Source organism: Haemaphysalis longicornis, unplaced genomic scaffold (assembly GCF_048455015.1).
Source record: "Haemaphysalis longicornis isolate Haplotype H1 unplaced genomic scaffold, Haemaphysalis longicornis Haplotype H1 scaffold_8, whole genome shotgun sequence".
In the NCBI taxonomy this organism is placed as follows: domain Eukaryota; kingdom Metazoa; phylum Arthropoda; class Arachnida; order Ixodida; family Ixodidae; genus Haemaphysalis; species Haemaphysalis longicornis.
Window position 1 is genome coordinate 143,680,675 of NW_027526445.1, and position 27,066 is coordinate 143,707,740.

Genomic DNA, 27,066 nt, shown 5'->3' on the forward strand with positions numbered 1-27,066 from the left:
CACTGCTTTGTTAATGTCCGGAAACGCCACAGGCGTCACTGTTTTGTTTTGCGCACGTGGAAGTGCCATTAAAGAGTCGCGTCCTGGCTTTTTAAGATAACAGAGCGAGATAAAGGTGATTCCAAACTCGTCGATGCTATCCTCGCTTCCTCCACTTGGGCCACTGACCTGGGCAATAATGGCTGCCGTATCTTGTAGCGCTAAAAACTTGTGCTTTTGGCTCAAGAAGTCAAGTTGTTGCAAAGGAACCCCGCTGATACGTCCCCCGGACTTACGACAACTCGCTTCTTACGACGGATAACCCCGGTCCCGGAAACGCCCCATAGAAACAATGCATTAAACACCCCGATGATATGATGCTCGGGCACACGCGGTCCGCTTCATACTACGGACCTTGGCGCGGATAAACCGGTGTTTTACCACATTTTACACCACAACGGTCACGTCAGAGCGACCTTCTTTATTCTTAACCCTCGTTTGACACCACTTGACGTGCAATGGTCCGCAGGCGGGCCAGACAACTTGCTGAATAGACGCAAGCAAGCAAGCGGGTACTCGTGAGCGGGAGTTGACCTGCGACGGCCCCACGCGGCAGCCGTACTCCAACGCACCAACCGCGAGAAGTCGAAGTTCAGGCGGCAGGCGGACCGCGAATTTGAAGCTGCCGTCAAGCCGTCGAGGAAAGTGATAACACATACGACGCAACCCCACGGCGATGACCGAACACCCGCTTTCCCCGCCCGCTCGATCCAAGTTTCTTCCTTTCACGATGCTCTCTCTCCCTATATCTCTGCCCTATGCTTATAAGTTTTTTCAAAGCCCCGCTGTCACTCCGCTTCTTTTTTGTTAGAGTGCCTCATTTCGCACGCGTCTGCCACTATGGTGGAGAAATGCATACGTTGGCACCGCCATTTTCGGTCAATCGCTGGCTGCCTCAGCAAGTCACTGCAGCAAGACCCGCGCTATAATTTTCGCCGCACCACGATTTACTCAGGAAGTTTGAATAATCGTATCTATTTCGCGTTGCTGGATCCTGTGGGAAACGAAAGCAGCAATGTTTTGAGCCCTTTGACCCAATAGCGATGGCTCGGGAGCGTTCAAAGGGTGTCTCCACCATGTACGGGTAGGTTACTTTTTTCATCTCCGCATTGTACTTCGTTCGTTTCGCTTGGCCTTGGCAGTTTCGCATTCGTCTTTCCCTCTTTCAATTTGCTCGATCAGATCGGCCTTATCTCACTCGCGCAAAGCGTGGTGCTGGGCGGTAGCTCGGACGCATGGAGGAGAGGGAGCACAACACCGGCGTTGCTTTTTAAAACTTGGGATTTCAGCTAAAGCTTCGCAAATCACGCCAAGAACGCGCTAAATGCAGTAGTTTAAATAAGTTCTTAGCCCACCTGTCGCGTGAGACTGTCTACTGGGCCGGAATTTGCCCGCACCCCGATCGTACGACACCCCAGTCATACGACGCGTCCCTTGAAAGTCGTATTATCGGGATTCACTGTACAAGCAAACGTGGCGATAGCCAAAAAACAAGAACATGCGCCCTGTTCAGTGGTATCTGGAGTGGTATCAGCGTAGCCGAAGTCAAAGCCATGCCATAAGTCATCATGTGCCGCGCTCTGGTGGTGCCACTGTGAAGCTGCCTCCACAAACGCCTGCTGCACGGTCTCTTTTGAAAAAAAAAGACAGACATGGTGGCAGCCGTGAAAGTGCGCTGTCGAGGTTTACCCACTTATAGTCCGAAAAAAGAATGCATTTGAGCACCTTTTGGAAACTGTTACCTTTATGTGGGTTGAAAAAGTGCCCACCGAACATGCAGCAAATTTCATTAATATGGGATCACTTTCTAAATACCTTTCGTTGCCACAGGATATGAAATACGTGGACTTCTATGGAGGTTTGCCGGGGATCCGAAAATATTTAATTTCCGCAAGAATTTAATACTCGCTGGATTTCGCTATTGCGGGGTTTGACTCTACTACGTGCGAGTACAGTATCCGCGAGTAAAGTACTAGTGAGTACTACTTGGAAGAGAAGGTACACCACAAGCAGCATTGGCCAATGACCAATGACTGGAAACTCCATTGGAAGCCATTGCATGGCTTCCGAGCGATCGGCCACCCATCGCCACATCAAGGTTAAGCTTGATCGGGCACCAAACAAACGGTGACCGGAAGCAGCGTCACACAGAAAGCGCATCGGAGGCCGAGCTTTATTCAAGCGATGAAAGCATGTGGGCAATTAAGCATGCCTGCCACATTTCGACATGTCGTTCGGAGGTAAACAGGCAACAGTGCAGCACAAAGTAGTGCGACGTTCGGTCGTTGCCACCGGTACCACCGTTCGTACCATTCCACATGCATACAACGCCGCCCTTCGCGGGGACGAGCCCAAGCCGACCTTCAAGCACCCTCAACGCTGGTCGAGGCGTCACGTTAGCGCGGGGAGCGAACAATGACCGGCCGGACCTCCTTTGTTCCCCAACGCGCCATCCCGTCTCTCCAGACAAGCCCCAGGGGTCCCCTTCTCCACCCGACGCCAAGCGACCACGCTGGAGGAAGCCGCCGTGGGAGAAATCCGATAGCGCGCTCCTGCGTTCCGGCCCGAGGACGAGACAGGGAAGAACGCCGGTTCCTGCACCTTCCGCCAACACGGACCAGCGGGCCCGCAGCTGCACGACGGGATGGCCTTCACGGCCCGGATCCAGCCACCCACCTGACACGCTTCTACCTGACCAGGAGCCGGTAGAGCGCCAACGCTACCAAGACCGGTGAGGGAGAGCCGGCACCGTTTAAACTCTTATTGAGTAAACGTAACTGTTACCGGTGGATACCCGTTCGTGTCTACGTCTCTTAACTCTGCGTGGTCCCACTCAAATGGGAAACAGTGACCCAGCCCGTTAAGGGCTTGTCACAGTGGTTACCAAACTGGTTACGGCCCTGCATCGCGAAACAAAGTCTATTTGAACTAGACAGTAGGGTATTTGAAATAATGTGCGAGATTTTATCGCGTTCTTTAAGCATGGGACATTTGTGTGTGCTAACGCAACGCTGGCCGGCGCACTACTAGCACTACTAACGTTTGTAACCTTCCGCTCTTTTTTTTCTTTATGGCGTCGGTTTTAGACGTGTTGCTGTCTCGGGTACGTGTCTGTAGTTTAGCATTTCCAAAGCCGTTGTACTCTTGTAGGTGCATGTGACGTGTGTTTTGGTGTCGGTGACGTGTGTTTGAAGCATAACGCCGTTTGTCTACTGCCGCTGAAAACGTAAGTGAGAGCTTGCGCTCGTTCCCGCCTGAACTTGCGATGTCGTTTATAACGGTTCAACTGTTTGAATGATACTTGGTGTTGTGGGTTCTGGCAAAGACGTAAGCTGTCGCATACTGCGCTTCTATTTGTGTGACGCCTATTCTAGCTATCTTCGGCTGGCGCCTCGCAAGCGTCGTGAAACCGCTCCCACCCCCTACCCGATACTCTGTTAATTCTTTGCAGTGCACCTCGCAGCTATTGTGCTCGCGAGAGCGGCAGCCACCGTCGCGACCGTCCGCCTCGCGACCCCAAGACGGGCGTCGCGATTGCGTGCCGTACTCGTGTAGCTCGGCAACAAATTCAGGCGTCGTGAAAGTGCCGTATTCGCTCGCCGACGCACCCCGACAGCGTACGCGTCTACCGGGTGCTGGCAGAGAGCTTGATTAGCGCGAGTTATGCTTTAAGAAAACTAGGCAATGCAAGGAAATAATATGCAAGTGCAGGAAACGGCGCCACGATGAAACCTGGAACCACATAGGAGGGAGTGAAGGATTCGGCTCGGCGAGTGAGTAGGGCAATGTCCCGACGCCCGATTTTGTTGTAGAGCTTTAAGAGTTCGGCACGCATAAACAACGGAGGCTTGGGTAGGGGGGCAGGAGTGATTTTACAACTTCAGGCGCCAGCCTTAAGTTATGCTACTGTGTGAAACAAATTTTCAGTGAAATGCAGTTCTGTTTTTTTCCAGAACGAACCAAGTGGTGGTGTCCTAAAACGTGACTCTGAGACGTTAAGGATAGTATTTGAAGTACAGCCGGTAAAAGGCTTGTCTATAACACAGCGTTCGTACTCTCAGCCCTATCCTGCCCCGCCGGAGCGGGATTTTAATAAAACTACTGCGGAATTCTGAAGTCTTAGCCCTTCGCTTTTGTCTCCGACATGTTTGGAACGAGTATGTTTCGGCAGTTTTCGTATGTAGCTGGTTGAAGTTGAAATCGCTGTTATAGACAAGCGTTTTACCGGCTGTACGTCTCATTTAAGAGCGATTGTTAGCAAGCTGGAAGCTTAGGTTGAATATTTTCACACGCGCATGTGTTACGGAAGGTGTTAGGTAGTAAAGTATTTAGTAATCATCTTGCGTTTAACACTGCAGTGAATGCTTTTTACGTATTAGCGGCGCTACCGGGTAAGGGTGCTTCCCGTGGCAAAGGGGCGGATGCAGCAAAGGGAACGTCTGTCCCAAGCTGGAAATTCCAAGAATTTCTAGCTTGGGACTATTTTCGTGTTTTGCTTTCATGTTGAAGTTTTTAGTGAAGAAAATGTTTTTCTATTCTTGCAATTGTTATCCATGTGTCTTGTGGTAAATGTGTGATGGGTCTAATAAAAGAGTAAGAAAAGAAAACTGGCGTGTTTTGCGCTTCTTTTAGGGAAGTCACGTAATTTATTCCCTGAGAATTCGTTTATTGGGCCCAGTGCCGTTATGCAATTGCTATTAATATGTCCATCGACACTCCAAGCAATTGTCACGCTGATGCATCTTAGGCAGCGAATTAAGCCTTTTGAAATTCATTTCTATTATGCTACGTGGTGTACCCTCCTTGAAATTAAATCTTATCAAATGCAAAAATCCCAGTCATAATCAAATTTGTGTGAAATATTGATTGACCTGACTTACAAATATTTTTGAAGCCCTCGCGTAGAACTTGAAGAATTCATTCACTTTAAATCATTGGAAATATTGTTCTGAAACTTGTTTAATGCATGCCGTCGTCATATTAGTGAGTTGCCTATTCTACAAATTGCTTGCGGCGGGATTTTTGCTTTACACATACCATTGCACGGAAAATTAGTTCATGCGTGCAATAATATGTTTTATTACTCGCATTAAATAATTTTCTGCGTAGTCGCATGTATAAAGCAAAAATCAGGCCGCAAGGTAACTCACAGAATAGCGTCAGCAGGAATGATTGGACAGAAAGACAAAATGTGCATAAAAATAGCATGGCGTCCTGGTATAGGACTTATTGTGGCGACATGCTTTGGCAAGCATTGTCCAATATTGGCCTCCCAGAGCTTGGCCAGTTGTTGGCTTGTCACCTTTCCCAAACACAAGCCAATAATGGCGGCCGAGGTAGTGCCAAGCTCGGACACATTGACTACTGATTATTTGCTATGCATGGTCTTGGCAATTTCTGCTGCTTGGGACGTTAGTAGAGTACTTGCGGGTGCTGTTCTCACGAGTACCGTATTTACTCAATTCCCACGCGCCCCCCGATCCTAACGCGCACCCGACTTACGTGACCTAAGTGAAGGAAAATTCTTTTGGTTCGTACCCAAATCCAACGCGCATGCGATTTGTTGGAATTGGAGAAATACGGCACTTGTATTAACTCATCATGGTAGTCCCCTTTTTTGTCTGGGTCTATACTCACTCATCATAGTACTCACAAGTTTCATAAATAAGTGTAACCACGAGCCAGTACGCCGACGTACGCTGACGAATTGTAGCAGGGCTTCTAGTCTGCCCTTTGATCGTATCACTTCAATGCTAATGTGCTGTTATCACACTCATAACTTTTACCGGCTGGCTCATAGTGTCGTCACTCCTGCCTGTATTAAATCACTGTAGCGCGAAACTTGTTGATATTTCTTGTATTTTTTCTGTAAAAAAAGCTTTTCTGTGGCTAGAATGGAGCTACGTGAATTACTAAAGACAATTCCCCCAATTTAACAAAGCTGTGTTTTGTCGTCACGGCCGCTTTAATATCCACTTTTGTGTTCACGTGCAAGTTGCACAAATCAAACACGGTAGAAACCCGCTGAATTTAGATCTACAGACTGGCCAGTTTGTCACCATACTGACCTGAGCAAATTGCCAGCGAGGATGATGCGAGGGTAGCTCCGCTTCGTAACGCGTATTTGTTGTTAAAAATGTGCATAAATCAGCTGGAAACTTGCGAAATGGTTCGTGCGCGTGATGACGGGCCGATTAACGATGAAAAAGATGGCGTCGGAGCGCGCATCTGCGGCTACAGCGTTAAAGAAACAAATCGGGACGTTAATCCGTGGACGTTTAGGGTGCGTTGAACTAGATAGCGCGGCCCTGTCATCACTCATCGGCGTAAACCCGGATCGAAACAGCTGCTGTTTCTGAGAGCTGCTCGCGCTGATCCCGAAAACTCATAGGGTGTCTTGTGCCAAGAGCTCGTGACGCCCTGGGCGAAAGAGTGCGGTCTTGTGTTCATCTGGAGGCGGAACCCTGGCGGAACCCTATTGCTACGCCATCGAGCCATTACCCATTTGCACGGTCTCCGAGGCCTGCCCGATGTCCTGTGCCTGAACCAGACGTGGCGCAGCTGTTCACTGAGCCAGCTGAGCCGTAATCTCTTAGGCGACCCCGCACGCGTCCCAACGATGAGGCCCGGTGTGACTGGACAGGTCTCCGCAAGACATGTCGTTTCTCTCTATCGCGAACGTTCCCATGTTAGTCTTTTGATACTCTTAATGCTTCTACCTTTAACATTGTTTCGTGACCATGTTTCTGCTATCTGTCTGCCTTTCCTTATCGCCCGTCATGCATAGAGGTCTTTACTTGTGCACATATTATTCACTGACTCCGGACTCTCATGACAATCCTGGGCCAGCTCATTACAGTGCGCGCTAGACTTCAACCCTCAAAAATGCTGAATATAGAAACTATTTAAACAACACTTCAAATGCAGCATGGTGAGATTGCTCGGGACCATGCTCTTAGCGCTGACCAGTCAGTATAAATTTATTTAAGCTCACCCTAAAAGTCCGGAGAGTCTCTTCAGAGGAGAGGGTACGTACCTGTCACGCCGGGCACCCCTTGCAAAGTCGGCAGCATTGGTCAGCAAACCGCAGTTGCGCCTTGTCGTGTCCCACACCTTGAACCAGCATTTCTTGAACTTGCTGTACGTGCAATAGGGCGCGCTAACACTGAGGAGGGTGTAGTTGTCCGCTATGACTGTTGACAACTTTCGATAAAATGCACGTTCTGCAGAGTCCGTTGCGCTGAGGTACACCCTGCTGATGTTCTTGCTTGCGCTGATGGCATCGGCCAGATGCTTGGTAAATGTGGAAAAGTCAGTCGTGGCTCTTTCTACTTCAATTCGTACTTCCCTCAGGCTTCTATTACGAGCGAGGCCGTTCATCAAGCTTTCCTGGAAGCCGAACAGCAACATGTCCACCGAAGCGCTCAGTGCGAGAGTCTTGAGCGTGTGAGTCGCTCCGAGAAAACTGGCGAGAACCGAAGACACTACTCCATCTAGTAAAATTGGGAAGTCAAAGTACATCTCTAAGCACGTAATGTGGCATATAGACGGCATGCTTTCTAACATCCCCAAAACCGCTGTCCTATTGTCTTTGCTGGCCCTGACGACAACCGACGAGAACGCCTTGCACGCATTCTTTTCGTCAAACACTTTCTCACTGAAGAAGGCGCTGAAGCACACTTTGTCATCCGCGCCCGTTTCTTTGAGGGCAGTGCAAAGTTTGTGCACAAGGAAACGAGGGGCTCTGCAAAGCGCTTCGATGGTCACCTTCTTGAGGTTCTCTTTGGTAGGCAGTGCCTCGAACAACTGCTTCCACTGGCCCTCATCCCAGACGTCTATAGGCAAGGCGACTTCCTCAAGGGTGTGATTTGCAATCAGTGCCTTGAGGCAGCGGTCACTGTCAGCCTTATCCAGGAAGCCTTGAACAAAGGAAGGCGCCGAAAATGGGTCAACATTACACAGCATTTTGAAGCTCCGCAAAACCTTGTTTTCCTCAAATATCTTTGATACGAACTCGACATCTGATTGGTCGAGTTCAGGAGAATCAATGACCACGGCGACAACGCTCCTGTTTGCCAGCATCGCTCCGAGAATGCTCTTAAGCGGCACATACTCCCAGCCAGTTGAAGCCACCGTAAAACACTTCAAGGAGACACTCTTCGTCAACCACTCCGTGAATGCTGCCTGCGCTCTGGGTGTGGCCTGGGCAATGAGGTGGCTAGGCAGCACAAGTTCCTTCAAGGAGCAGTTTTGTTTGAGACCTTGGAAAAAATCCTCCGAACACAAACTTCTGGGGCAATCTTTGGAAAGCTTCAGTGCACACAGAGACGTCGTGGTCTGGAGAAAACTAGAGAGTCGAGCAACCAAAGTCGGCGATTGTGGAGCGCAGCCTGAGTATTTAAGCTCTCGCAGATGTGGCAGTGAGAGAGCGGCCATGGCAAGGTCTTCCCCATTGGTCCAATCCCAAAACGCCAACTTCACGCTCGTGATCGATAGACTTCCTCGGAGGGCATCCGAGAGTATCTGAATGTGTGCCTTGGAAAGAGACATGTCGAACGCGACATGGGACACACAACGGTGGCTCTTCAGAAGCTCGCATGCAAGCAGGGTAGCCAGATGTCTCTGTTGTGACGAGCAGTATTTCGGATTCGCATCACGAAAGAATGCCAGGGAGAGCTTCGCGCTGGTTCCAGGCACCTCCTTCAGCTGCCAGGAGGCGAGGCAGAAGAACTCGTTCCAGGCGGACAGGTGGTCGACAATCTGGCAAGGGGTGTCTTCGGTAGCCGTGCACGGTAGCCGGAAATTGAGGATTTGACCTCTAATTTGTCCATTTAGGCTCCCCGTGGTGGACAATGCAATTGGGTTAGCGTCTTGCTCGTCTTCTGTGGACCCCTCGGATTCTGTATAGTTATAAGAAACAGAAGCAGACATAACCCATACTTTCTGAATGGACATGAAGACTAAATACAAGTTTGGTTGATTAAAAGGACTGCTTTGTTCTTATAGCAACGACGCGAATTTTATCGCAAACTTCGAACAAATATTAGCGATACCAATGAAAAAATATGCACCAGGTGCGACTTCCAGCCGCTTCCTAGCAGTATCTTCATGACATCACAGAACCATGTTTGAGTGATCGGTGTCCGTCAACTAAGGTTACGACCAAAGAACCGGTTGGGCAATCGTAATGGGACCATTAGTTTCACCATTAAATCACACCATTCAAATGGTAACATTGTAGTTTACCCACTCCTAACTGGTTTTAGCGCCAACTCATCATGTCACTCCTGTCCTTGACGTCACCAGCATACAATTTGAAAGTATTTTAACATTTCTTACGATTTTCAGTAAAAATGTATCTGTCGTGCCTGGAGCGTTCAGTGAGTTACCAAAGCCTATTTCTTACAAATTGAACAAAGAGGTATTTTGTATTCACGGAACTATCAAATGAGGGCCCCGAAAGTCGCCTCTTAGGGTAGCACTCAGTGTTGCTGTGAGTCAAAGACACATATGCACCTTCTTAAGTGAAAACACTTTAAACAATAATTGTCAGAAATTCGGTCACAATCTCGCGTGTATACGAAGCCTTGATTGATTGTACACTCTCAATTCGTACATGGAGAGCAGCCCACAACATTCCAGGCTGCAATTGTCCCAACGAAAAACTACTCGGAACGTTTAGAACATTCGATTGAACTATCGCTCTTGTGCTTTACCTGAAACATCAAGGCTTAGCTTGCAACTAAGTTATGCTGGCAATCTAGCCACAACTTCATGATCGGCCTTCTCGATGATGAGAAGGACTTTCAAAGCAGAAACAAAATGGTTATGTAAACAAAATAAAATGTGTACAGAAAACCCCTAAAGTATAGTTGTTCTTAAAGGGTCCACCAACCAGTTTTTTTTAAGACAGTCTTTCTTGGGCTACTGAAGTGTAGAAAGTTCGCTCTCTCTCTCTCTCTGTCTGTCTGTCTGTCTGTCTGTGACTCGATTCAGCCACCCGGCCAAAGTGAAGCACGCTCTGCGCAAGTCTTGAATACCCACAGCCAAATCTAAACTTCTTAATGCGGTGTCAATGTTCATACTTGTCAACATTGTTGAACAACAAGACATTGCGCAAATATGACAGAAAATTAATACACAAGGGATATTTACAGTGTTCATTTATTGAAAAATTAATGGATGCTTAGTTTTTGCGATATCAAATAAAATACTACATCAGCTACCGAAAACTGTAGCCTGCTGTTGCCCATGCTACTGTGGCTCCTGGCGGCGTATATGCAATCAAACAGCAATAGAAACGAAAGGTTCCACTAGATAGGTTATACGTTCCGCTTGGAACTCTCGTGGAGTAGGGCAGCGTGGTTCTATAAACGCTGTAGTAGGGAGCCTCGATTCACACGCGTCTATGCCGTACGGCAGCAATGGCATCGAGGCACCCGGCTTGGAGCAGTGGAACGCGGTAAATTTAAATTGACTTGAGTAAACCTCTATTGTGTTATCTTGGCAGGAACGAGACGGCAGAGGAACCGCATGAGAGCTGAGCGGAAAAAGAAGGGAGGCATTGACTTGTCAGGGGCGCCAATCGACTACCGTTTTTCGTCGAAATTTGCAACGAAATGAGCAGATACGCGGCCATTTTTTTCTCGAGATGAGTTTTGTAGTGCACAGGAAAGCCCACATTTAATATACCAAAACCAGAAAAAATTTTAATGCGGCACAAAAGCAGTGAAAATTGCAAGGTGGCAGCGGCTAGCGCCTGAAGTTGCCATTACAACCCACAAGCACACTCGTGCCCTAAGATCAGTTCTGCCAGCTTGCCCTAGTGGTGCACGGCTGGAGAAACATCGCAGCTGGCGGCCCCTCTGCCTTTGTCGGAAACCCGGCTGTTGCACCTCACATAGATTTCCCAACTTGCCGCTGGAAGTTCTCCATGACTCGCAGGCCCAGTTGATTTTGTCCGCAGCCTTTCACACCTCTCCCAAAGTGGACCGCGTTAGCACGCGCTAGAACCTGCGGCAACCGGGTTCAGAAATTCAGCGTCTGTATCGCTAACTCTGCTTCTGTGCTCCCCACTTGATGCGTGGAAGCACGCGAACTGTTTTCCTGGTATTTTTCTTGCGAGCTCTTCACATGGCGCAAGCCCGGACAACGCCAGGCGCTCCTCACGAGGCCTACGCTCACGTGCACTCACGCTGAGTTTTTATTAAATGCTGGACGGCGGAAAAGCTACACAGCTCTGCTGCTGAAAGATTTTCGCCATATCAAATTCCAGTGAAACGTGCCAAAAACCTAAAACACACATATTTCTGCAGGCTGTAATTGCTGACTTCTTCATTTCAAGGCTTTTCCAATGAAACAAATTCAACACTACTTTCCATCTCTGCTAGATTGCCCTTGCTTTCCACATAGACAGGTAGAGTTATCGACCTGAATAAACTTGAAATGTAGCACGCGTACAGGCTCAAGAGTAGAAGGTTGCACACAAAAACAGCAATTGATAGGTCACTTATTACCGTTTAACTAGCAAGCTTTAAGCCGCACTTTTTTTATTTTCGGTTGCAAATAAGCACAACTCAAATTTTCATGTGTGTAATGGTTGACAGATTCCTTTTCCGTGGGACACTCGCTTTGGGCAAGGCTGGCAAGTCTAAATATTTAGATTTCAAACATCTTAGGATGTTGTGTGCGTTATATCCCCTTGGGTTACATGCCATTCGGTTATGTGCCCTTCAAATGGCAAATAATCGAATGCTACTCAAAGGCAGGAGTGGGAAGCCCTACTGGCAACTGCCATGACAACAGATCCCCAACTTCTTTCGTTCCAAGGAAAGCGCAGGACTGTGCAGCTGCCTAACAGACAAAGACCTTGACAGTGCAACCTTACCACTTGGTTCACGGTCCATGATGCTGCAGGTGGCCTCCCAGTTGACCTGTTCCATGCTCTAATCCCAACTCATCAGGCAGCCCTCCTTCCCCAGAAGATCATCTGTACGCTGATAAGCAGAGGGGGGGATATGGCACAAGGTGATAAATACTCACGTGCAATGAAGGTTACAGAAAAAAGACGACGACACTGATGAAACCTGAAGAACAGGCTGTAGCATGCTTGCAAGTGAAATATTTAAACGTGTGGCAGAAAACAAAGCAAAAACAGAAAATTAAAGAACATAGGCACCCAAAGTATTCATTTGTTGGGGAGAGCAGGAAACGCCATAATTTGGCCTAGAGATCTCATTTAAGCCAACCTCTAATAGTTCATAGAAGTATTCGCAACTAGCCCAGCAAGCCACCTTGACATTTGTCTCGTTGGCATTTCCTTTAGGAAGCGCATAGCAAAACAAGCTCTGCACCAGTGGATGCTCCCATTTTCAGCGCTGCTTGGTGCAATATATTTTTGTGGGCAATGAATGGCCCTTTCGAAATATCCTTTTGTGCTTTTCCTCCCCAGTGGTGTAATCTCCTGATGCCGATCTTTACATGCCTATGATTTACCTCTGCTTATGAGCCTTACGGCATTGGGAAGCCAGGTATATCTTTCCCATTGTCCCATTGTCACGAAGCCAAAGACGACGCAGTTGTCTTCAAGGAAAACAAGTTTATTGGAGCGTCCTTGCGCTCCCCTAACAACTCAAAGAATACAGGCGGCGAAGCAGCAGTCAACAAAGTGGCGTGCGAAGGTGCGCGCCACGATTCGAATTAAAGCCGCGGCGCCTGCTCTGCAGGCTTTTATCTTTAGGCGCGAGTGTTTCTCGAACCGTCGATTTACATCCAGAACAAAGAAGATTATTCTAGGCTGTTCACGTTTGTTTGGAACGCTCTCCCTATCAGAAGAGATAACACATGCGGCATAGAAAGAAAGAATGGAACACGCGCTTCCCTTGGCACACAGATAACACAGACCGGCGCAGCCGGGCGGTAAAAGCAAAACATAAATAAAGAAACCCAATACCTGGTTCGCGGCAATATTCTAATACTCTGCAGCAAGCCGGTTGTGTCTTATTTCTGCTGAATACACAGGTACCACTACATGGGCAGATCCCTTTTTCGAACAAATTTCTTTAGATTCAAACAGCAGGGTTCTACCACTACAAGTTACGCACAAGTTCTTTTTTTCCGCTACACGGGCCTTCCCAATGGCCCTTTCGATTCCATTTTTTTGAGTGACTTTATGTCCATATGACTTTTTACCTTCCTGATAGTTGCCTTAACTGCCTTTCCACATTCACCGAGCTTTGCATACTTCGTTGTTGGGGTCTTTTGTTCCGTCACTTCATGAGCGCAATTTCCCCAGACTTGCCCACCAAATGTAATTAAAGGAGCCACGAAGACAAAATACAAGGTTGGTTCATTGAATAGACTGCTGTGTCCCGACATTACTGCTACCAATTTCATCGCAAGCTCTCAAAAAATAATGGCGATATCAAAATATGAAGCCGTAACAACAACCCCGCCACTTTCAAGCAATTTCCCTACGTCACAGAATTATGGTTGTGCAATTAGAGGAAGTCAGGATAAGCCATCGCCAAAAAACCTCACTGGGCACAGGTGCGCTGCTGTTGTGACGCTGACGGTCCGCTTTTAAATAGCAGTTGTAGGATGAAGCACGTTCGAATTCCCAAAGGGACCACTTCTTTTTGTTTTTTAGTTGTTGGTTTTCAATGAAACGTGGCAACTGTGGTGGGGCCACTAGTCCCATTCGATCATATCAGCTGATTACTAATGTGGAGTTGCCGCATTAATCACAATTTTTAGTGCTAGATCAAGTTACATCACTCCAACCGATATTCTACTGTAGCATGTAATTCGAAAGTTTTTCTATTATCCTCTCTGTTTCTTCGCTTGGAAGTTCATTTTGAGGATAGAATGGAGCAGCAGTGGGAGCTACAAATGGTTAGTTCTCTCAAATTGAGGGAGTTGTATTTTGTCTTCACGTCCCCTTTAATTGTTCTCAGTCTCTCTTCGACGCCTAGGGCACCATAGTGCCATGCGTCTCAGCCTCCTCCTAGTCACGGAATTAGGCAACTAATAGTATGCTTATTCTTCAGTCCGAAGATGTGTTTATAAAATATACTCCTCTGCTGCACTCAAACCAAGCTAAGCAGGACACTGTCCAGATGGCTTCAAGGGAATTGTTGGGACGGAGTAAAAACTTTAATTTGACAAAAAGAATTACCAGGTGTTCAAAGTTAAATACATTTCCTCCTCCTCCTATGAATGGTATTCACTAAAAAGTTTAGCTGTCAGTTTCTTTTTTGGAAACACTAGAAACGGCCATGTCCGTGCCTCCTTGACCCAGTCATGACACGGCTTGCGCCACTGCGCCCGCGCCTCGCAGAAAAAAAAATGGGCCCATCTCCCCGCGAGGGGGACTCGAGTAAATGCGTCGCATAGGGGGTGGGTGTATTGCGTTAACGTTTAGTGTTTGGGGAGTTGGTGCTATCACGTGTACACCACGCAGTTATCACGCCGCTGAGTCGCCAACGCACGCCGCTGACGACGTAGTTTGAATGAGTCAAGGATATAAGGCGCGTTCCTAGCCTTTGATTCTGTGTCGGTTTTGTGGCGCAGTGGGAAGAGCACCATGTACCTCGCGTTCCGCCCACAGGTAGTGAATGCGTTGTATCAGCAGCTTCTTGACGTAGTTTGAATGAGTCAAGGATATAAGGCGCGTTCGTAGCCTTTCATTCTGTGTCGGCTTTGTGGCGCAGTGGGTAGAGCACCATGTACCTTGCGTTCCGCCCGCAGGGTCGTGGGATCGAAACCAGGCGCCGGTAACTGTTATTTCTTTTTATAGTGTAGGGGGAGGCTGGCTGCTGCGGACGCCGACGCACGGGTGACATCGTGAGTTATACAAATGCTCTGCATTTAAAACACCGGTGTGTGTCGTCTGCCCGGTTTCAACTCGATTCTCAACAGTGGTGTTAACAAATATGTTGTTAAAACGCACTAACATTAGAGTCGAGACATTCCTTTACGTTCTATGGGGGACAATTTGGAGCATCAAACAAACACCGTGTGCTTGATGAGGATTGATGATGATTGATAGTGGTATCCACTTTGTAGCGGGGTGATGACGTGTCATCCTACCAAAAAAACTAAGGAGAAACTAATATACCTATGTTTGACACTCTTCGTTTAATACTAGCGCTGCTCTTAGGGTAAGTACAAAAAAAAACCTGTTAGGCACACTATACTTTTCTTTGTTACAGGTGATAGCTGTGCTAGGCAATATTCCCCTCTCTGCTTTTCGTCCTCCAGCATTCTAATCTTTTCGTCGCCTCGACAGGCTTCATGTTAACTCCTTCTGTGCTACCCTTAAATCCTAGGGCTTCTGGAAGCCAAATATTTCTCTCTGGATTTAGATGGAGACCCTTGCATTCTAATACTATATGCCGCATAGTTTCTGTTTCTTTTCCGCACACCACGCATACCCCATCATTTTGTGTGTACTTCCCCACAAAGATCTTAGTTCCGAAGCAACCTGCTCTAGCCTCAAAAATGAAAACACTGCCTCAGGAATTATCGTGAAAGTTTATTTTCTGATGTCTAAATTCTCTGCCCTGTACATCACTAGCGATGTTTTAGCTTCCATTTTTCCTCTCCATTTATTCGTTTATATCTGACTTGCCTCTTTTTTGATTACCTTGAATGTCTTGTATTCTCCACAGTTCTTTCCGTATTTTATCGTTAGCCTTCTAGTCTTCCTTAGTCATTGTGTGTCCACACTTTTCATGTATAGGTACCTAAAATCTTTTGTTGTCCACCTAAGTTGATCCATTGCTCTCAACCTCCTCTCAAAACATATTTTACTCTGCCCTTCTCGAACTTCAAACGAAGCCAGCCCCTATCTCTTTGCGCTGCTTCGTTAGTTGTTTTTCCAATGCGATCCTAAGGCCAAATAGTCTACCGTTCTTTGGTTCACTTCAAGTCCTGCTAGAGCGTCTGATTTTAAATAGAGTACGGCATTCACAAATGTGAGACCCGCAACCATTACTCCTTTCCACATTCCTCTCACTACGTCAGATTTGTTATGCCCCCACACAGCTCTATGCTTCATTATTGCTGCGTTTCGCTTTCCCTTACCCTTAAGTTGCTCCTCGTGAGTCCTTAAGTAGTTATCCCGTTCGTTTATCCACACTCCCAAATAATTATATCCCTTGACCCTGGGTAATTCGGCATGGTGGATTGAAACTGCGTCAGTGCTAGTATCATTGAAAACCATTATTCCCGATTTTTCTGCGCTAAAATGTAACCCGATGCCGGTGGCTTCCTGACCGCTAATATTTATGAGCCGTTGCATATCGGTCTGGTTATCAGCTAAAACAACAATGTTGTCTGCGTATAACATTCCCAGAATACGCTGTTGTGCCGCTTCGCCTTGGAACATATGCGTTGGGTTGAACCCTAATTCACTTTCTTCTAGTTTCTTTTCTAGCCCTGCCATGTAAAGCATAAACAGTAGTGGGCTCAAAGGGCATCCTTATTGTTTCAGTCCCCGATGGGTGTTGGCCTGCTGTGTGCATTTCTGCCCTTCCCATGTCAGCTGCACTCTATTATCTTTATAGATCGCTATAAGGAACTGTATTAACTCGTCATTTAATCCCCAGAATGTCAGCATTCTCCACAGCAGCTCTCTGTTTACGTTGTCAAATGCCCCTTTAATGTCGAAGGACGTAATCCTTAATGGTCTGTTCTGCGCTTCCGCAATTTTAATGCACTGTGTTATCACGAAGAAGTCATCATTCAATCGCCTGTCTTGTCTAAATCCGTTCTTCACTTCCCCAAGGATTTTATTTTCTTCTGTCCAGGCTTGAATTTCTGATTTTATTGCGTGCATTACGAGTCTATACACCACTTACGTTACTTTGAGGGGTCTGTATGAATCAATACTGGCTTTATTGCCTCTGCCGTTATATATTAAATTCATCCCACTTTCTAGCGAATCCTCCTGTTGTTGTTTGGTTTGTACCACCTTATCAATTGCCCTCATAAACAATGGCTTACCTTCGCTCACGCTACGTATATCCTGGCATGGCCGAGCTAGGCCGCTGGTAATTTTTTTGGCTGGTTAGTTCGTTTCTTCCGACCTACATTTTTGTTTTCCTTTTTCGTGGTTTTGCAAGCGTTTTGTAACAGCTAACTTCACGCCCACTTTACAATTGACGCGGTGAGGGCAGTCGGTCTTGATTTTGTTCTCAACCTGCCGCTCCATTACCGCTCACTGGAGCCAAGGCAGACGTATCCATCGCCAGAGTTACGTCCGATCATCTCAGCTAGTAATGGTGTATAATAATTTATACCCGTGCCACTTGTACACGGTGTTTAACGCCTTAAGATACCGAATGACATTATTTGGGCGAGCCGTGGTACATGCGGAAACGCAAAGGCATTAAATATCTTAGGCTTGATGGTGATGATAACCAAAAACGGAAATTCAGATATTTTAGAAGGTTTTAACGTAGAGGAAAACTTCTTACAATGGTTAAAATGTGTTTGTGAAAGCAAACGTTACGAGGAATAACTTTTTTTTAAAAAATGGTGTGAGCCGTTTCTAGAAGTGGTTTCAGCAGCTGCCGTCGCTTGCCAGGGGTAGATAAATCTGAAAAATTCAAAACGACGAGTAACACTAATAGATTGTACTAGAAGTTTAAGAGTGACCCGAGCGGTGGCCTCTCCCATTGTTCCGTCGGGTCGACCTTTCCTGAGTCCAGAAGACCAAGTTCGGGGGCACCAAAACTCCAACTACATCAGTACCCCGGCGATATGCAAGCCCGCGATTTCGCAAGCATCAAATTGCTTGTTCTCAACAACAAGCAGTACGAAATCTCTGCACACGTCTCGGCCCAGCCAACATGGTGCTAGGAATTATTTTCAAAATTCCCGAAGACGATAGTCCGTAAGAAAGAACTGGCAACGTGGTAGACTTCAACCCAGACATGCCCATCCTATCGGTTAAACGACTCGGAAGCACGGATGCCGCTCAAATCTTGTTCGACAGATACAAGGTTCTGTTTTGGATTTCATACGGCTACACCGCGTACGGCTGCACACCGCTCCGGCACGAGGCAGAATCTTGCACGCAGTGCTGTCAGCAAGGTCACAGACCTGAAGTCTTCCCGAACCCAACGACCAGGTGCCCCAAGTGCGGCATCACCAAACCCAGTGTGTGACACCCTTGCAAGCCTAAATGCGCTGTGTTAGGAGGAGCCCACCTCACGGGAACCGCAGAGTTCCCGCAAGGCTTCAAGCCACGTCGCTCCCTGCCGCCACCAGAAACAACTAAGGACGGGGAAGAGAAAGAAGACTGCTGAACGCTCGAAGGCCGCAAGATTGGCCCGCCCTTCCAGGCCATGATCACCCGTCGACTCAGACCCTGGAAACAAAAACAGGCCCGTCGAGATCGCTGCCCAGACACAAGGCATGATCGCCATAGGCCGGCTGCTCCAAACCCAACTCCAAGAGGTGGGTGAACCCTCAGTCGACACCACAGAAGACTGCCGATAACGAAGTCGGTGGGCTTCGATGGCGAAAGGCGGGGCCCATAGAGTTAATACTACTGACTCTAGAGGAAAAGCTGCCCGGCCAGCCCGTGCATTGAAATCGTGCTACACCCGGGTGCAGACATGATACCACCCTCACAGCGTTGCCCGCTGTCTTTTTGCCTACTAGAGTTGGCGGCAGTAGTGGGTTTTCACCTAGCAACATACGCATTCCATCATGGCAGCCACCAATGTTGTGTGTGCGCCGTGACAACTTTGCTGTGCAGAAACGGTGTGTAAAGTTTTTCCTGTGGTAGGTAGCGAACTTTTGTGTCGTGCTGCCGCGTTAGATGCAGTTTTGCATTCTCCGCAACTGAGAAGGGTAGCGCGTAGATTAGCAGGTACTTCGTACGCTCAGAGAGATAGCTTTTGCGGGTGCGTCAGGGGAGCTCGGTCGTCGTTTCGGAGTTGAGCGGACGTGTTTTTTCGTGCTTCTGTGCTTCGGAAGGGCTTCATTTCGGCGGCCCGTTGCAACCGCGGGCCGTTGGATGTCGCCCGGCTTTCGCTCTGCCGGTGTGGGCGGCCGAGTGCCAGCTCCCGCCCCCCCAGTACCCGTCTGTCGGCCGCACTCCTATCAAGCGAACTCCAAAGCGGTCGGGACCGCCGCAGACTTCGCTCTTCGTCCCACCAAGCTCTCCTCCTCGCTTCACCGTTCCCTTCGAGGCTTCTCGTCTCCCGGACGCAGCATTACGCCAGCCAACAGTGTTGGTGGTGTGTTGTGTGCGACGGAATCGACCACAGTGGAACTACTCTTCTCTACTCTTCCCTCACCTTTCTAATCTTTACTTTTCTCTCTCCTATCCTATTTCCCCTACTATTCCCGCTTCTGGACTGTGTTAAATGCAGGTGAGCTCCCATGAGAGCTTAATAATATCCCCAGTTCATTTAGTTTCCTTCTTCCTTTAAAAAGAAATCACTTCCCCCTGATTGCTTTTTCCCCCTGATTTTTTTCCTGGTGCCTTCCCCCGTATTCGCGCATGCACTGTTTGTGTATATATCCTTTTGTGTGTGGTAAAAGAGTTCAGTTGATATGCAGCGCTAGTCCTGTGTAGTCTTTTCTTGGTTGTCCCGTCTGTACAGCGCTAATTTAACATGTTTCACACGCCTCGCCCCCCCCCCCCCCCCTCTGCATGCGTCAGCTGATGTTTTCGCAATTTATTGAGGTGCTCTTTACAACTACTTGCTTCTCTAGCGAATGGAAGTTCAAACTGGACAAAGCTTTCAAGAAATGCTTGTAAATGGAAATCGTTTTTGTGACTGCACTTTGTGCTAAACAAACACGCTTTCTGTGCCTGTGCCTGTCTACGAGGCCTCTGTAGCACGTGTGTCAACTTTTTTCTCCAGTTGAAATGCTTTTAGGTAGTGGCCCTTGCATTAGCTTAGATTCTATAACCGTGAAATACCCAAGCCTAATATTACTATGTTATGTGCATCATGAAACTCACTCAAGGGATTGTGGAACTATAGCTTTCAGTACTTCCAACCACGAAGAAAGTAGTGCAAGTGTTCATTAGTCGCTGCAGGGCTCGTTACCTTTTAAAATTTCATGCCCCCTCTCCCAGAATAAAGAAAGAGGAAAATTGTGTGAGGAACTAACTATTTCCAGCAAAGCTATGGCAGGCTTAAAGCCAGTAAACAGACAGGGCTAAAAGTCGAAAAACCCTTTTGAAGAAAAAACAGTATCATTATTAAAATAACTTAAGCACTGGAGAAGAAGAGAAGAACGAAATCAACAAATACAAGCAGAGGCAGCATAAAAGACTAAAAAATGAACAAAGCAAATGCACTTCTACGAGGCAGTTAGTCACGAAAGCTTGCCACGAAGGAACAGACACTTCAGGTGAATTTTTGCAAAATTAGAAATTATGTACCCTATTTATATCATGTACACAGAAAATCAGAAATATTTCAGTGGTTTTAGACAAGATGGAGCTGAAGTAGCCAAATCAGTTCTTGCCTTGAAGAAGCAGATTGAAGTGTATAAGAGAGAAAAACAGTCACAGTTGCTGAAGGGGTGTTACCTGCATGCAGCATCCTTCGTTTGCCCATTTTGTCGTTTTGCCTGCATGTTTTATGCCTCTCTTTTTTTCGCCCATGGTGCTGTCTTTGTACTGGCCATTTCCACACCATGTTTTTTTTCTCCCGAATTTTTTTATCCTGTAATTTATGCCAGTTCTTTCCTTTCCTTTCAAGTTTCCTGTTCCCATTTCCACATGTGGCACAGCCACCTGGGCAGTTCTTCTTCTTTCCTTGGTTAACCTCCCTAGCTTTCTTCTACAGTTTCGTCCTTTCTTTAAAGTCACACATTAGGTCATCTTAGCCTTGCTGTTACCATCACAAACTTCCCTAGAGGTCTGCTGGTATTACTGGTGGTGAAATAAAATTTGTTGGATGAGAACTGCTTGTACATATGACCCTCTTGCTTTTTCTGTGTTTATTTTTGCTTGTTCTGGCAGCCAAATAGTAATGTACGTATGAAAAGTAACTTGTGCGCAAGATTTTATTGGGCTCAGCTTGCACAAATAACTTCTCACACCTCAAACAAAACCGGTGGAAGGGGCTGGCAATGTCAAATTTCTTTTTTTCGTTGCCGGAATTGCGACCCGGAATATGTTCTATGGTGTGAAGCACATGATACACGGGCTGATGGCATTGTGATGGCCCATTATTTTTTATAAAAATAACAATGCTGGTGACCACAATCTGAATGAGCAATAGCCAGAGCGTTCATAATCAGCTACAGCATTACTGGAACCCAGCTTCGGTAATGCAACTTCGTCATCATCCTTGTTGCTGTAAGCACGCTGGAATGGAAGCGTGGAAATTCCACAAGGTCTGGTGTGACACCTTTGCGGCCACCGGTTTAATGTTGGCATAAATGAGAAGGCTGTGCTAGACATATCGAATTCCTTCCTTCTATCGCGTATCGCATTCGCATATCGCATTCCTTCCTTTTATCTGGTGTATACAGCTGAAGAACGTCTCCAGGTGACACTGACTGAACCGATACTTGCAGATGTAACTGTCGCAAATAATAAAATTGAGAGTTCCATTTACTGTCGGCTTTCTTAATGACTGCCATATGCAATACACATTAGGTGTCTGAATACTCTATATTAGCGATTGATAGTCTCATGCTAGGCAGTCTGATTCGCCTGCAATAGTTATGTTTGGCAGCTGTTTCAAAATTAACCACTATGATTGAACTAATGAGGGGGAATAACAGTTTATAGGTACACTCAAATTAATTTACTTTTCAAGGGAGACGTATATCCTTCGTCAACTTCACCTTGCACAAAATACATGACGGTCCCATAGCGACCCAAGAAAGCGCATATGTGTGTTACCTCAACATGCTTCCTAGGCGGTTTCTGTTGACAGACACATTTCCGGCCGAACCCGCCGGCATTTCAGGCAAAACCGCCTGCAGGCGGGGTGGTCCTGATAATTGGGCGTGAACGGAAGTGGCCGTTTCCGTTCATTTGTGAAGGCACCCAGGGAAGGACAGAATAATTTTTTTAACGCCCCACCACACGGGTGCCCATCTCACATGAATGAAGTTTACTCCTCCCCTTCCTCCTCTGTGCAGGTATATACATGAGCCATATGAGAGTAGAGGTGCAAGTAGACGTAATAAAACAACGTCGCTGATCCACCGAGTTTAAGAAATATGTCATGCAAAGCATCAAATATATTCTCAAAAATTTCAGATTGCGTGTTTCAGCGATCGAAGGAGCATGCACCAATCGCACACACGCATACAGGAGATTTCTGCACCTACATTCGGGATTATCTTTCGGCTTAACCTTGTCCTCCTCTAGAAAACCACCTTATCGTGCAAATAAAGTTGCCATTATTATTATTAGTTGGCGGTTGTTTTATATCTCACTCAAGTAAAACACCGTTAAGTGAAAGTATAACAGCACTCGTAAACAAGAGCCTAGTTATACGCTAGGCATGGTAAAATGTTTCGTACATTTGGTTGTTTTTAATTTACGAATCATATACGGTCAAAAGGAGCCGATCTGCCCAGCAATTGAGAGTTTTAGCTAACCGTTTTCGACGGTCCGCTCCCGTATCAGCGGCACGCTCAGCGCAACCGGAGCCAATGCCATTCGCGGCCAAGCGCGGCACGCATGCGCAATGGCGCTGCCGCTTGCTATCGGAGCGGAGCGGACCGTGAAAAACGGTCAGCTAAAACTCTCCAATGTCTCGCGTAACATGACATGACCGGCTGACGGCGAGTTCAAATCGGCAGCAGCCACTACGGGCGTGTAGAGAAGGTGTCCTTGAACATAGGCGGCGGCGGCATTATTCCGTATCGTCGGCAGTCTTCGCAAGCTTGTCTTCGCAAGCAACGAAGTGACACAGCAGACACTAAGGCGTGTTAGAGTGAACCTTTGTAAATTACCCCCACATGAGTGACGCTCCTCACAATATACCGAAACTGAATTTGGCGCCTCATCCCGACCTCCTCTTTTTACTTAATATTTCATTTATTTTTCTTCGTCAAGCATGAATGCTTCGAGAAAACTAATAAACAGCATACAAACTCGTAAACAAACTCAGTTATTGCCATAAAAGTTGCCTAATTTTAGCTTAGGACCCTAAGTTTGTGCCTCATTTTGAAAAAAAAAAACTGTTAGCCTGATCTTCAACTAGTGATCTGGCAACTACAGCGTGGCATCATGGCGGCATCCGTGTTTAGACACATTTTTGAGCCAGCTTTACCCGCCTGACGGGGCCTCCAATGCCAGCCCCTCTTCCCAGCCGCCTCTAAACTTCTATAAACAGCTAATAGATGAGCTAATCAACATCAGAGCAGAAGTGGCAGCCCTTAGGAAAGAAAATTATGACCTAAAATAGGAACTCCTCAGGGTCCGCCGCCAAAATTTCGACAAAAAGTCTCCCTAATGTTTCGAACACTTTAAGAAGTTCATTTGATGATGATTGGATGTTAATGAAGCAAAGCCAACTGGGGAAAAGAGCGCCAATACAGTAGATGTTGTGAGGGATGAAGATCTAAACACTAAAATCACTCAATAATGACGAAAGTAGAACCAGTAACACACCATGAGGATGGCTGGTGTAGAAAGCCAGGTTGTGATAATGCGTGGTGTGAAATCAGGTCTAAAAATTTTGCTTCTGTCAAATATTGTTACGTGGCGCAGGGCATGAGCATGAGATGCGGATGATCTGTCTCGGTTCTTGATTGGCTTCTCATGGACTGGGGACACGGGGCGGGGGCATCGTCATGTGCTGATCACGGCGGGGCTGGGGCTGCCCGACACGGCCCACGTACGGTCGATGTTTGCGTCGGTGCCGAGACAAAGCGATGCTGGGGCCAGGACGGGGGAAAACCCGCACACTCCACCAAACATGTCACGTGGGGCAGGACATGAACCATGAGATGCGGATGATGTGTTTTACACTATTTACATGGCGGCTATCGCCGAGCTCGCACCGGCTGCGCGTCAGCCACTCTCTCGTCGTCGTCGATGGTGGGACATCGGGCATTGTCCACTTGTTCGTAACAATATTTAAAAACACACTGGACAGAAAACATGGGATCGTCAGAGGGTAAATGAGCTGGGTGTAACGGGATGTGTAGTCTGTACAGTTGTGGGAAGTGTTTCCGTCGGGTTGTGTGAAGTGCTTTGCATTTAATGAGTATGTGAACTACGGATAGGGCACCTCCGCACCTGTTACGCAGAACACTTAAAGACCCCGTGAGCACGCTCCCTTCTTGACTTCATTCGAGAGACGGGGGCCCGGGTATATTTGTAAATAAGAAGTTATTTTATGCCAACGGGCATTCTATCGCAAAAAAAAGATACGAGTGTGTTGTATGTGTGCGCCCTATCCGTAGCCTAGAAAAGGCAACTTCTGTGTTTCTGTTGTGTGTGTCAGTGGTGTATGGTCCCAAGTGTGATTTTATTACGTATAATTTGTTGTCTCTCTGTTCACTCCAGTGTGTTTGCCAGGTTTTTGGAAGTTGTTTTCTGGTGTGTGGCTTCATCTCGGTGTAGGGAGCTGTTATTGTCAACTCTTGTACTAAGTGCAGCAGCAGCGGCCATTTGATCAGCGGTCTCATTCCCTGCGATCCCAGAGTGACCAGGCACCCAGAACACGGTCACTTCAAAGTCTAGCGCATATAAAAACATAATTCTGCTTATCAGAAGATTGACAACATGGTTTTTAGCAGTTTTTTTGTGCTGACAATGTCCGCACAACACTTAAGAAATTAGTATAGATTACGGACTGTGGAATTTTAGTTTGGAGGATATGGTTCACAACAAGAAGTATACCGTGGGCCTCGGCCGTGAAGATACTACTATACACATTCATGGTTTTACCAATATTCAAACTCGGTCCGTGCGCAGCACAGGAAACATTGGTGGTAGTTTTTGAGGCGTCAGTATAAAATTCTGCACACTTGTATTGGTGTTGAAGCGACAAGAAGTGTTGCAGAATCGCACTTCTTGCCACTCGGTTTCTGTCGATATGTTAAAATGTTCCTTTAAACTCAAACTTTTTTATAATGAAGGAAAACCACCTGGTAGTAATGTAACAGGGAACGATCCAGAGAACTAAAACACTTGGCCTATGTGGCACGCCATTGTGGAGGGCTAGCACATACGGACATTTTAATCTTTTGCCTTCATAAAAAGAACAGCCCCAACTGGGATCGGACACACGTTCTCCATGAGCCTCCACAAAATACAGTAGACACGAGGGGGCAAGAAAAGGCCAAGGTCAGAAACAGCACCGATCAAGGTAAGTACCAGACTGAGCGACACCACTTGGTCCATTCAGAATACAAGGTTTTAACCGGGGAAAAAACTCTTGACTTGGCTGAAAACTTTTACAACTTTATCCGCTTCATGCCAAAGCAAACGTAACATGAAGAATACTTTCTACTGTTTTGTTACACATACGGTTTTTTGGTCATTTTTGTCAAAGACACTTGGCTGAAAACTCATTCTACGGTGGCATTTAATATCGGCAAACATAAAAGGAAGACGGCAAGCCGAGAGAGGAAAGGAAATACCAAGTTTTCTGCGCCGTTTCTGGCACTTTTTACGTTTTTCGATTTTTCGAGAACTTTATCACGCACCTGTCCGGCAGGCTATCAACACTTGCTTGCAGAATGGAATATTCAGACTCAAGCGCTGGAATTGGTGCAGCGGATATTGGCACACTGCAGGGAATGGCACACGCATTTCACCAGGATGTGGCGTGGGCTGACCTCTCTATATCTCGTGTACAGGCTGTTGCTTTGCTTGACCATAACTTTTGCTCCGTCGGTTCCAAGATATCTACGCGGAATCGGCTCACAAAATATCAGTAGGGACTCCTCGAACGCGAACAGATATCTTCCTTGCGATTGAAAAATGCCTAAATTTGGTGCACGCCCGAAAGTAAAACTCGCCCAAAACTCGCCCAACCGCCAAAAAACTTTTTTTAGCCAAACGGAAGTGAAAGTCGCCCAATTTTGCTCTTTGTCACCCAATCTGGCTACCCCGCAGGGCGCGTGGCCATGCGCGCGTCCAGCCGCCGCTTCAGTTGCCGTTGACTACAGCGCCGCCGTTATTTTCTGCGTGAAAGGAGCACCTCCCCGGGCCGCCGGTCGGGCCACTCTAAAACTTCTAGTAGACTCTAGTAACACGATGTTTTTCTTTTGCCGCTATTTTAGTGAACTTCGTCTTCTGCAGAACTTCACCACCACGGGTGCACAAAAAAAATGTTCAGCAATGTTTCCGCGTCAACACTCTGGTGTTGAGAGTTTCGTGGGTTTCATTTGGTGCTCATCGAGTTCCAGAGTCGGCACATTGAAGGTGTTCGTGAAGGCGAATGAGTTGTGCGGAACACCTTAAACCACAAACCTTTAAAAAAGCTTTTCTGGGTGCATTGACAGGCAATGGCAAACCCAGTCCAAAGTATTAAAAGCTATGCGCGACTCGAAAATTTCAGTTCAGACGAAAGTTTCTGGATAAAACAGCTTCTGCGTGAGACAGCTAACACCGCAAAAACATTAGGCAACGACGTGCTCTCCCATACACGTGTAAACCGAAGTAACGATGCAGGCTCCTTCAATTGCTAAATGTCCTGTCCAAAACAAAAGTTCGCAAAATCGCAGCACGAAAATTGGACTCACTGAAGTGGGTTTCTTTTCAAATATGTGGGAACAGGAACTCCAAACTGGCGACTGACAGGGACAGCGGGGCAAAAATTTATCGGGTGCCAGAAGGCCGCCGGAAGATATCCGGCAGGGTTGATTTCCGGTGGGATCTCACGCGATTGGCTCAGAGCTCAAACGTGCCGGAAGGCCACCGGAAGATACCCGGCAGGGTTGCTTTCCAGACCTGCAACTTTGAAACGCCACCTGGCCTGCGTATTTGGTGATGTCACGAAGACTACAAGACACGGGTGCCAGAAAGCTGGTGTATATTTCATGCTTGCTTCGAGCGATAGAAGAGAATGT

The 27,066-nt window shown here is 47.1% G+C and overlaps 1 protein-coding gene across 1 annotated transcript in view; it reads right to left on the reverse strand.

Moving 5' to 3' along the window:
• LOC144148929 (uncharacterized) overlaps positions 1-26,800 on the reverse strand; it is a 38,697-nt gene extending 11,897 nt beyond the window's left edge. Inside the window, exons 1-3 of the mRNA XM_077680459.1 lie at positions 26,740-26,800; positions 11,927-12,035; positions 7,076-8,939 (exon numbers count right to left, since the gene is read on the reverse strand). Of these exons, the coding sequence (XP_077536585.1) occupies positions 7,076-8,939; positions 11,927-11,981 (1,919 nt within the window). The 5' untranslated portion in view covers positions 11,982-12,035; positions 26,740-26,800. The remainder of the gene's footprint in view (positions 1-7,075; positions 8,940-11,926; positions 12,036-26,739) is intronic.
• Between the last annotated feature and the right edge of the window lie 266 nt (positions 26,801-27,066).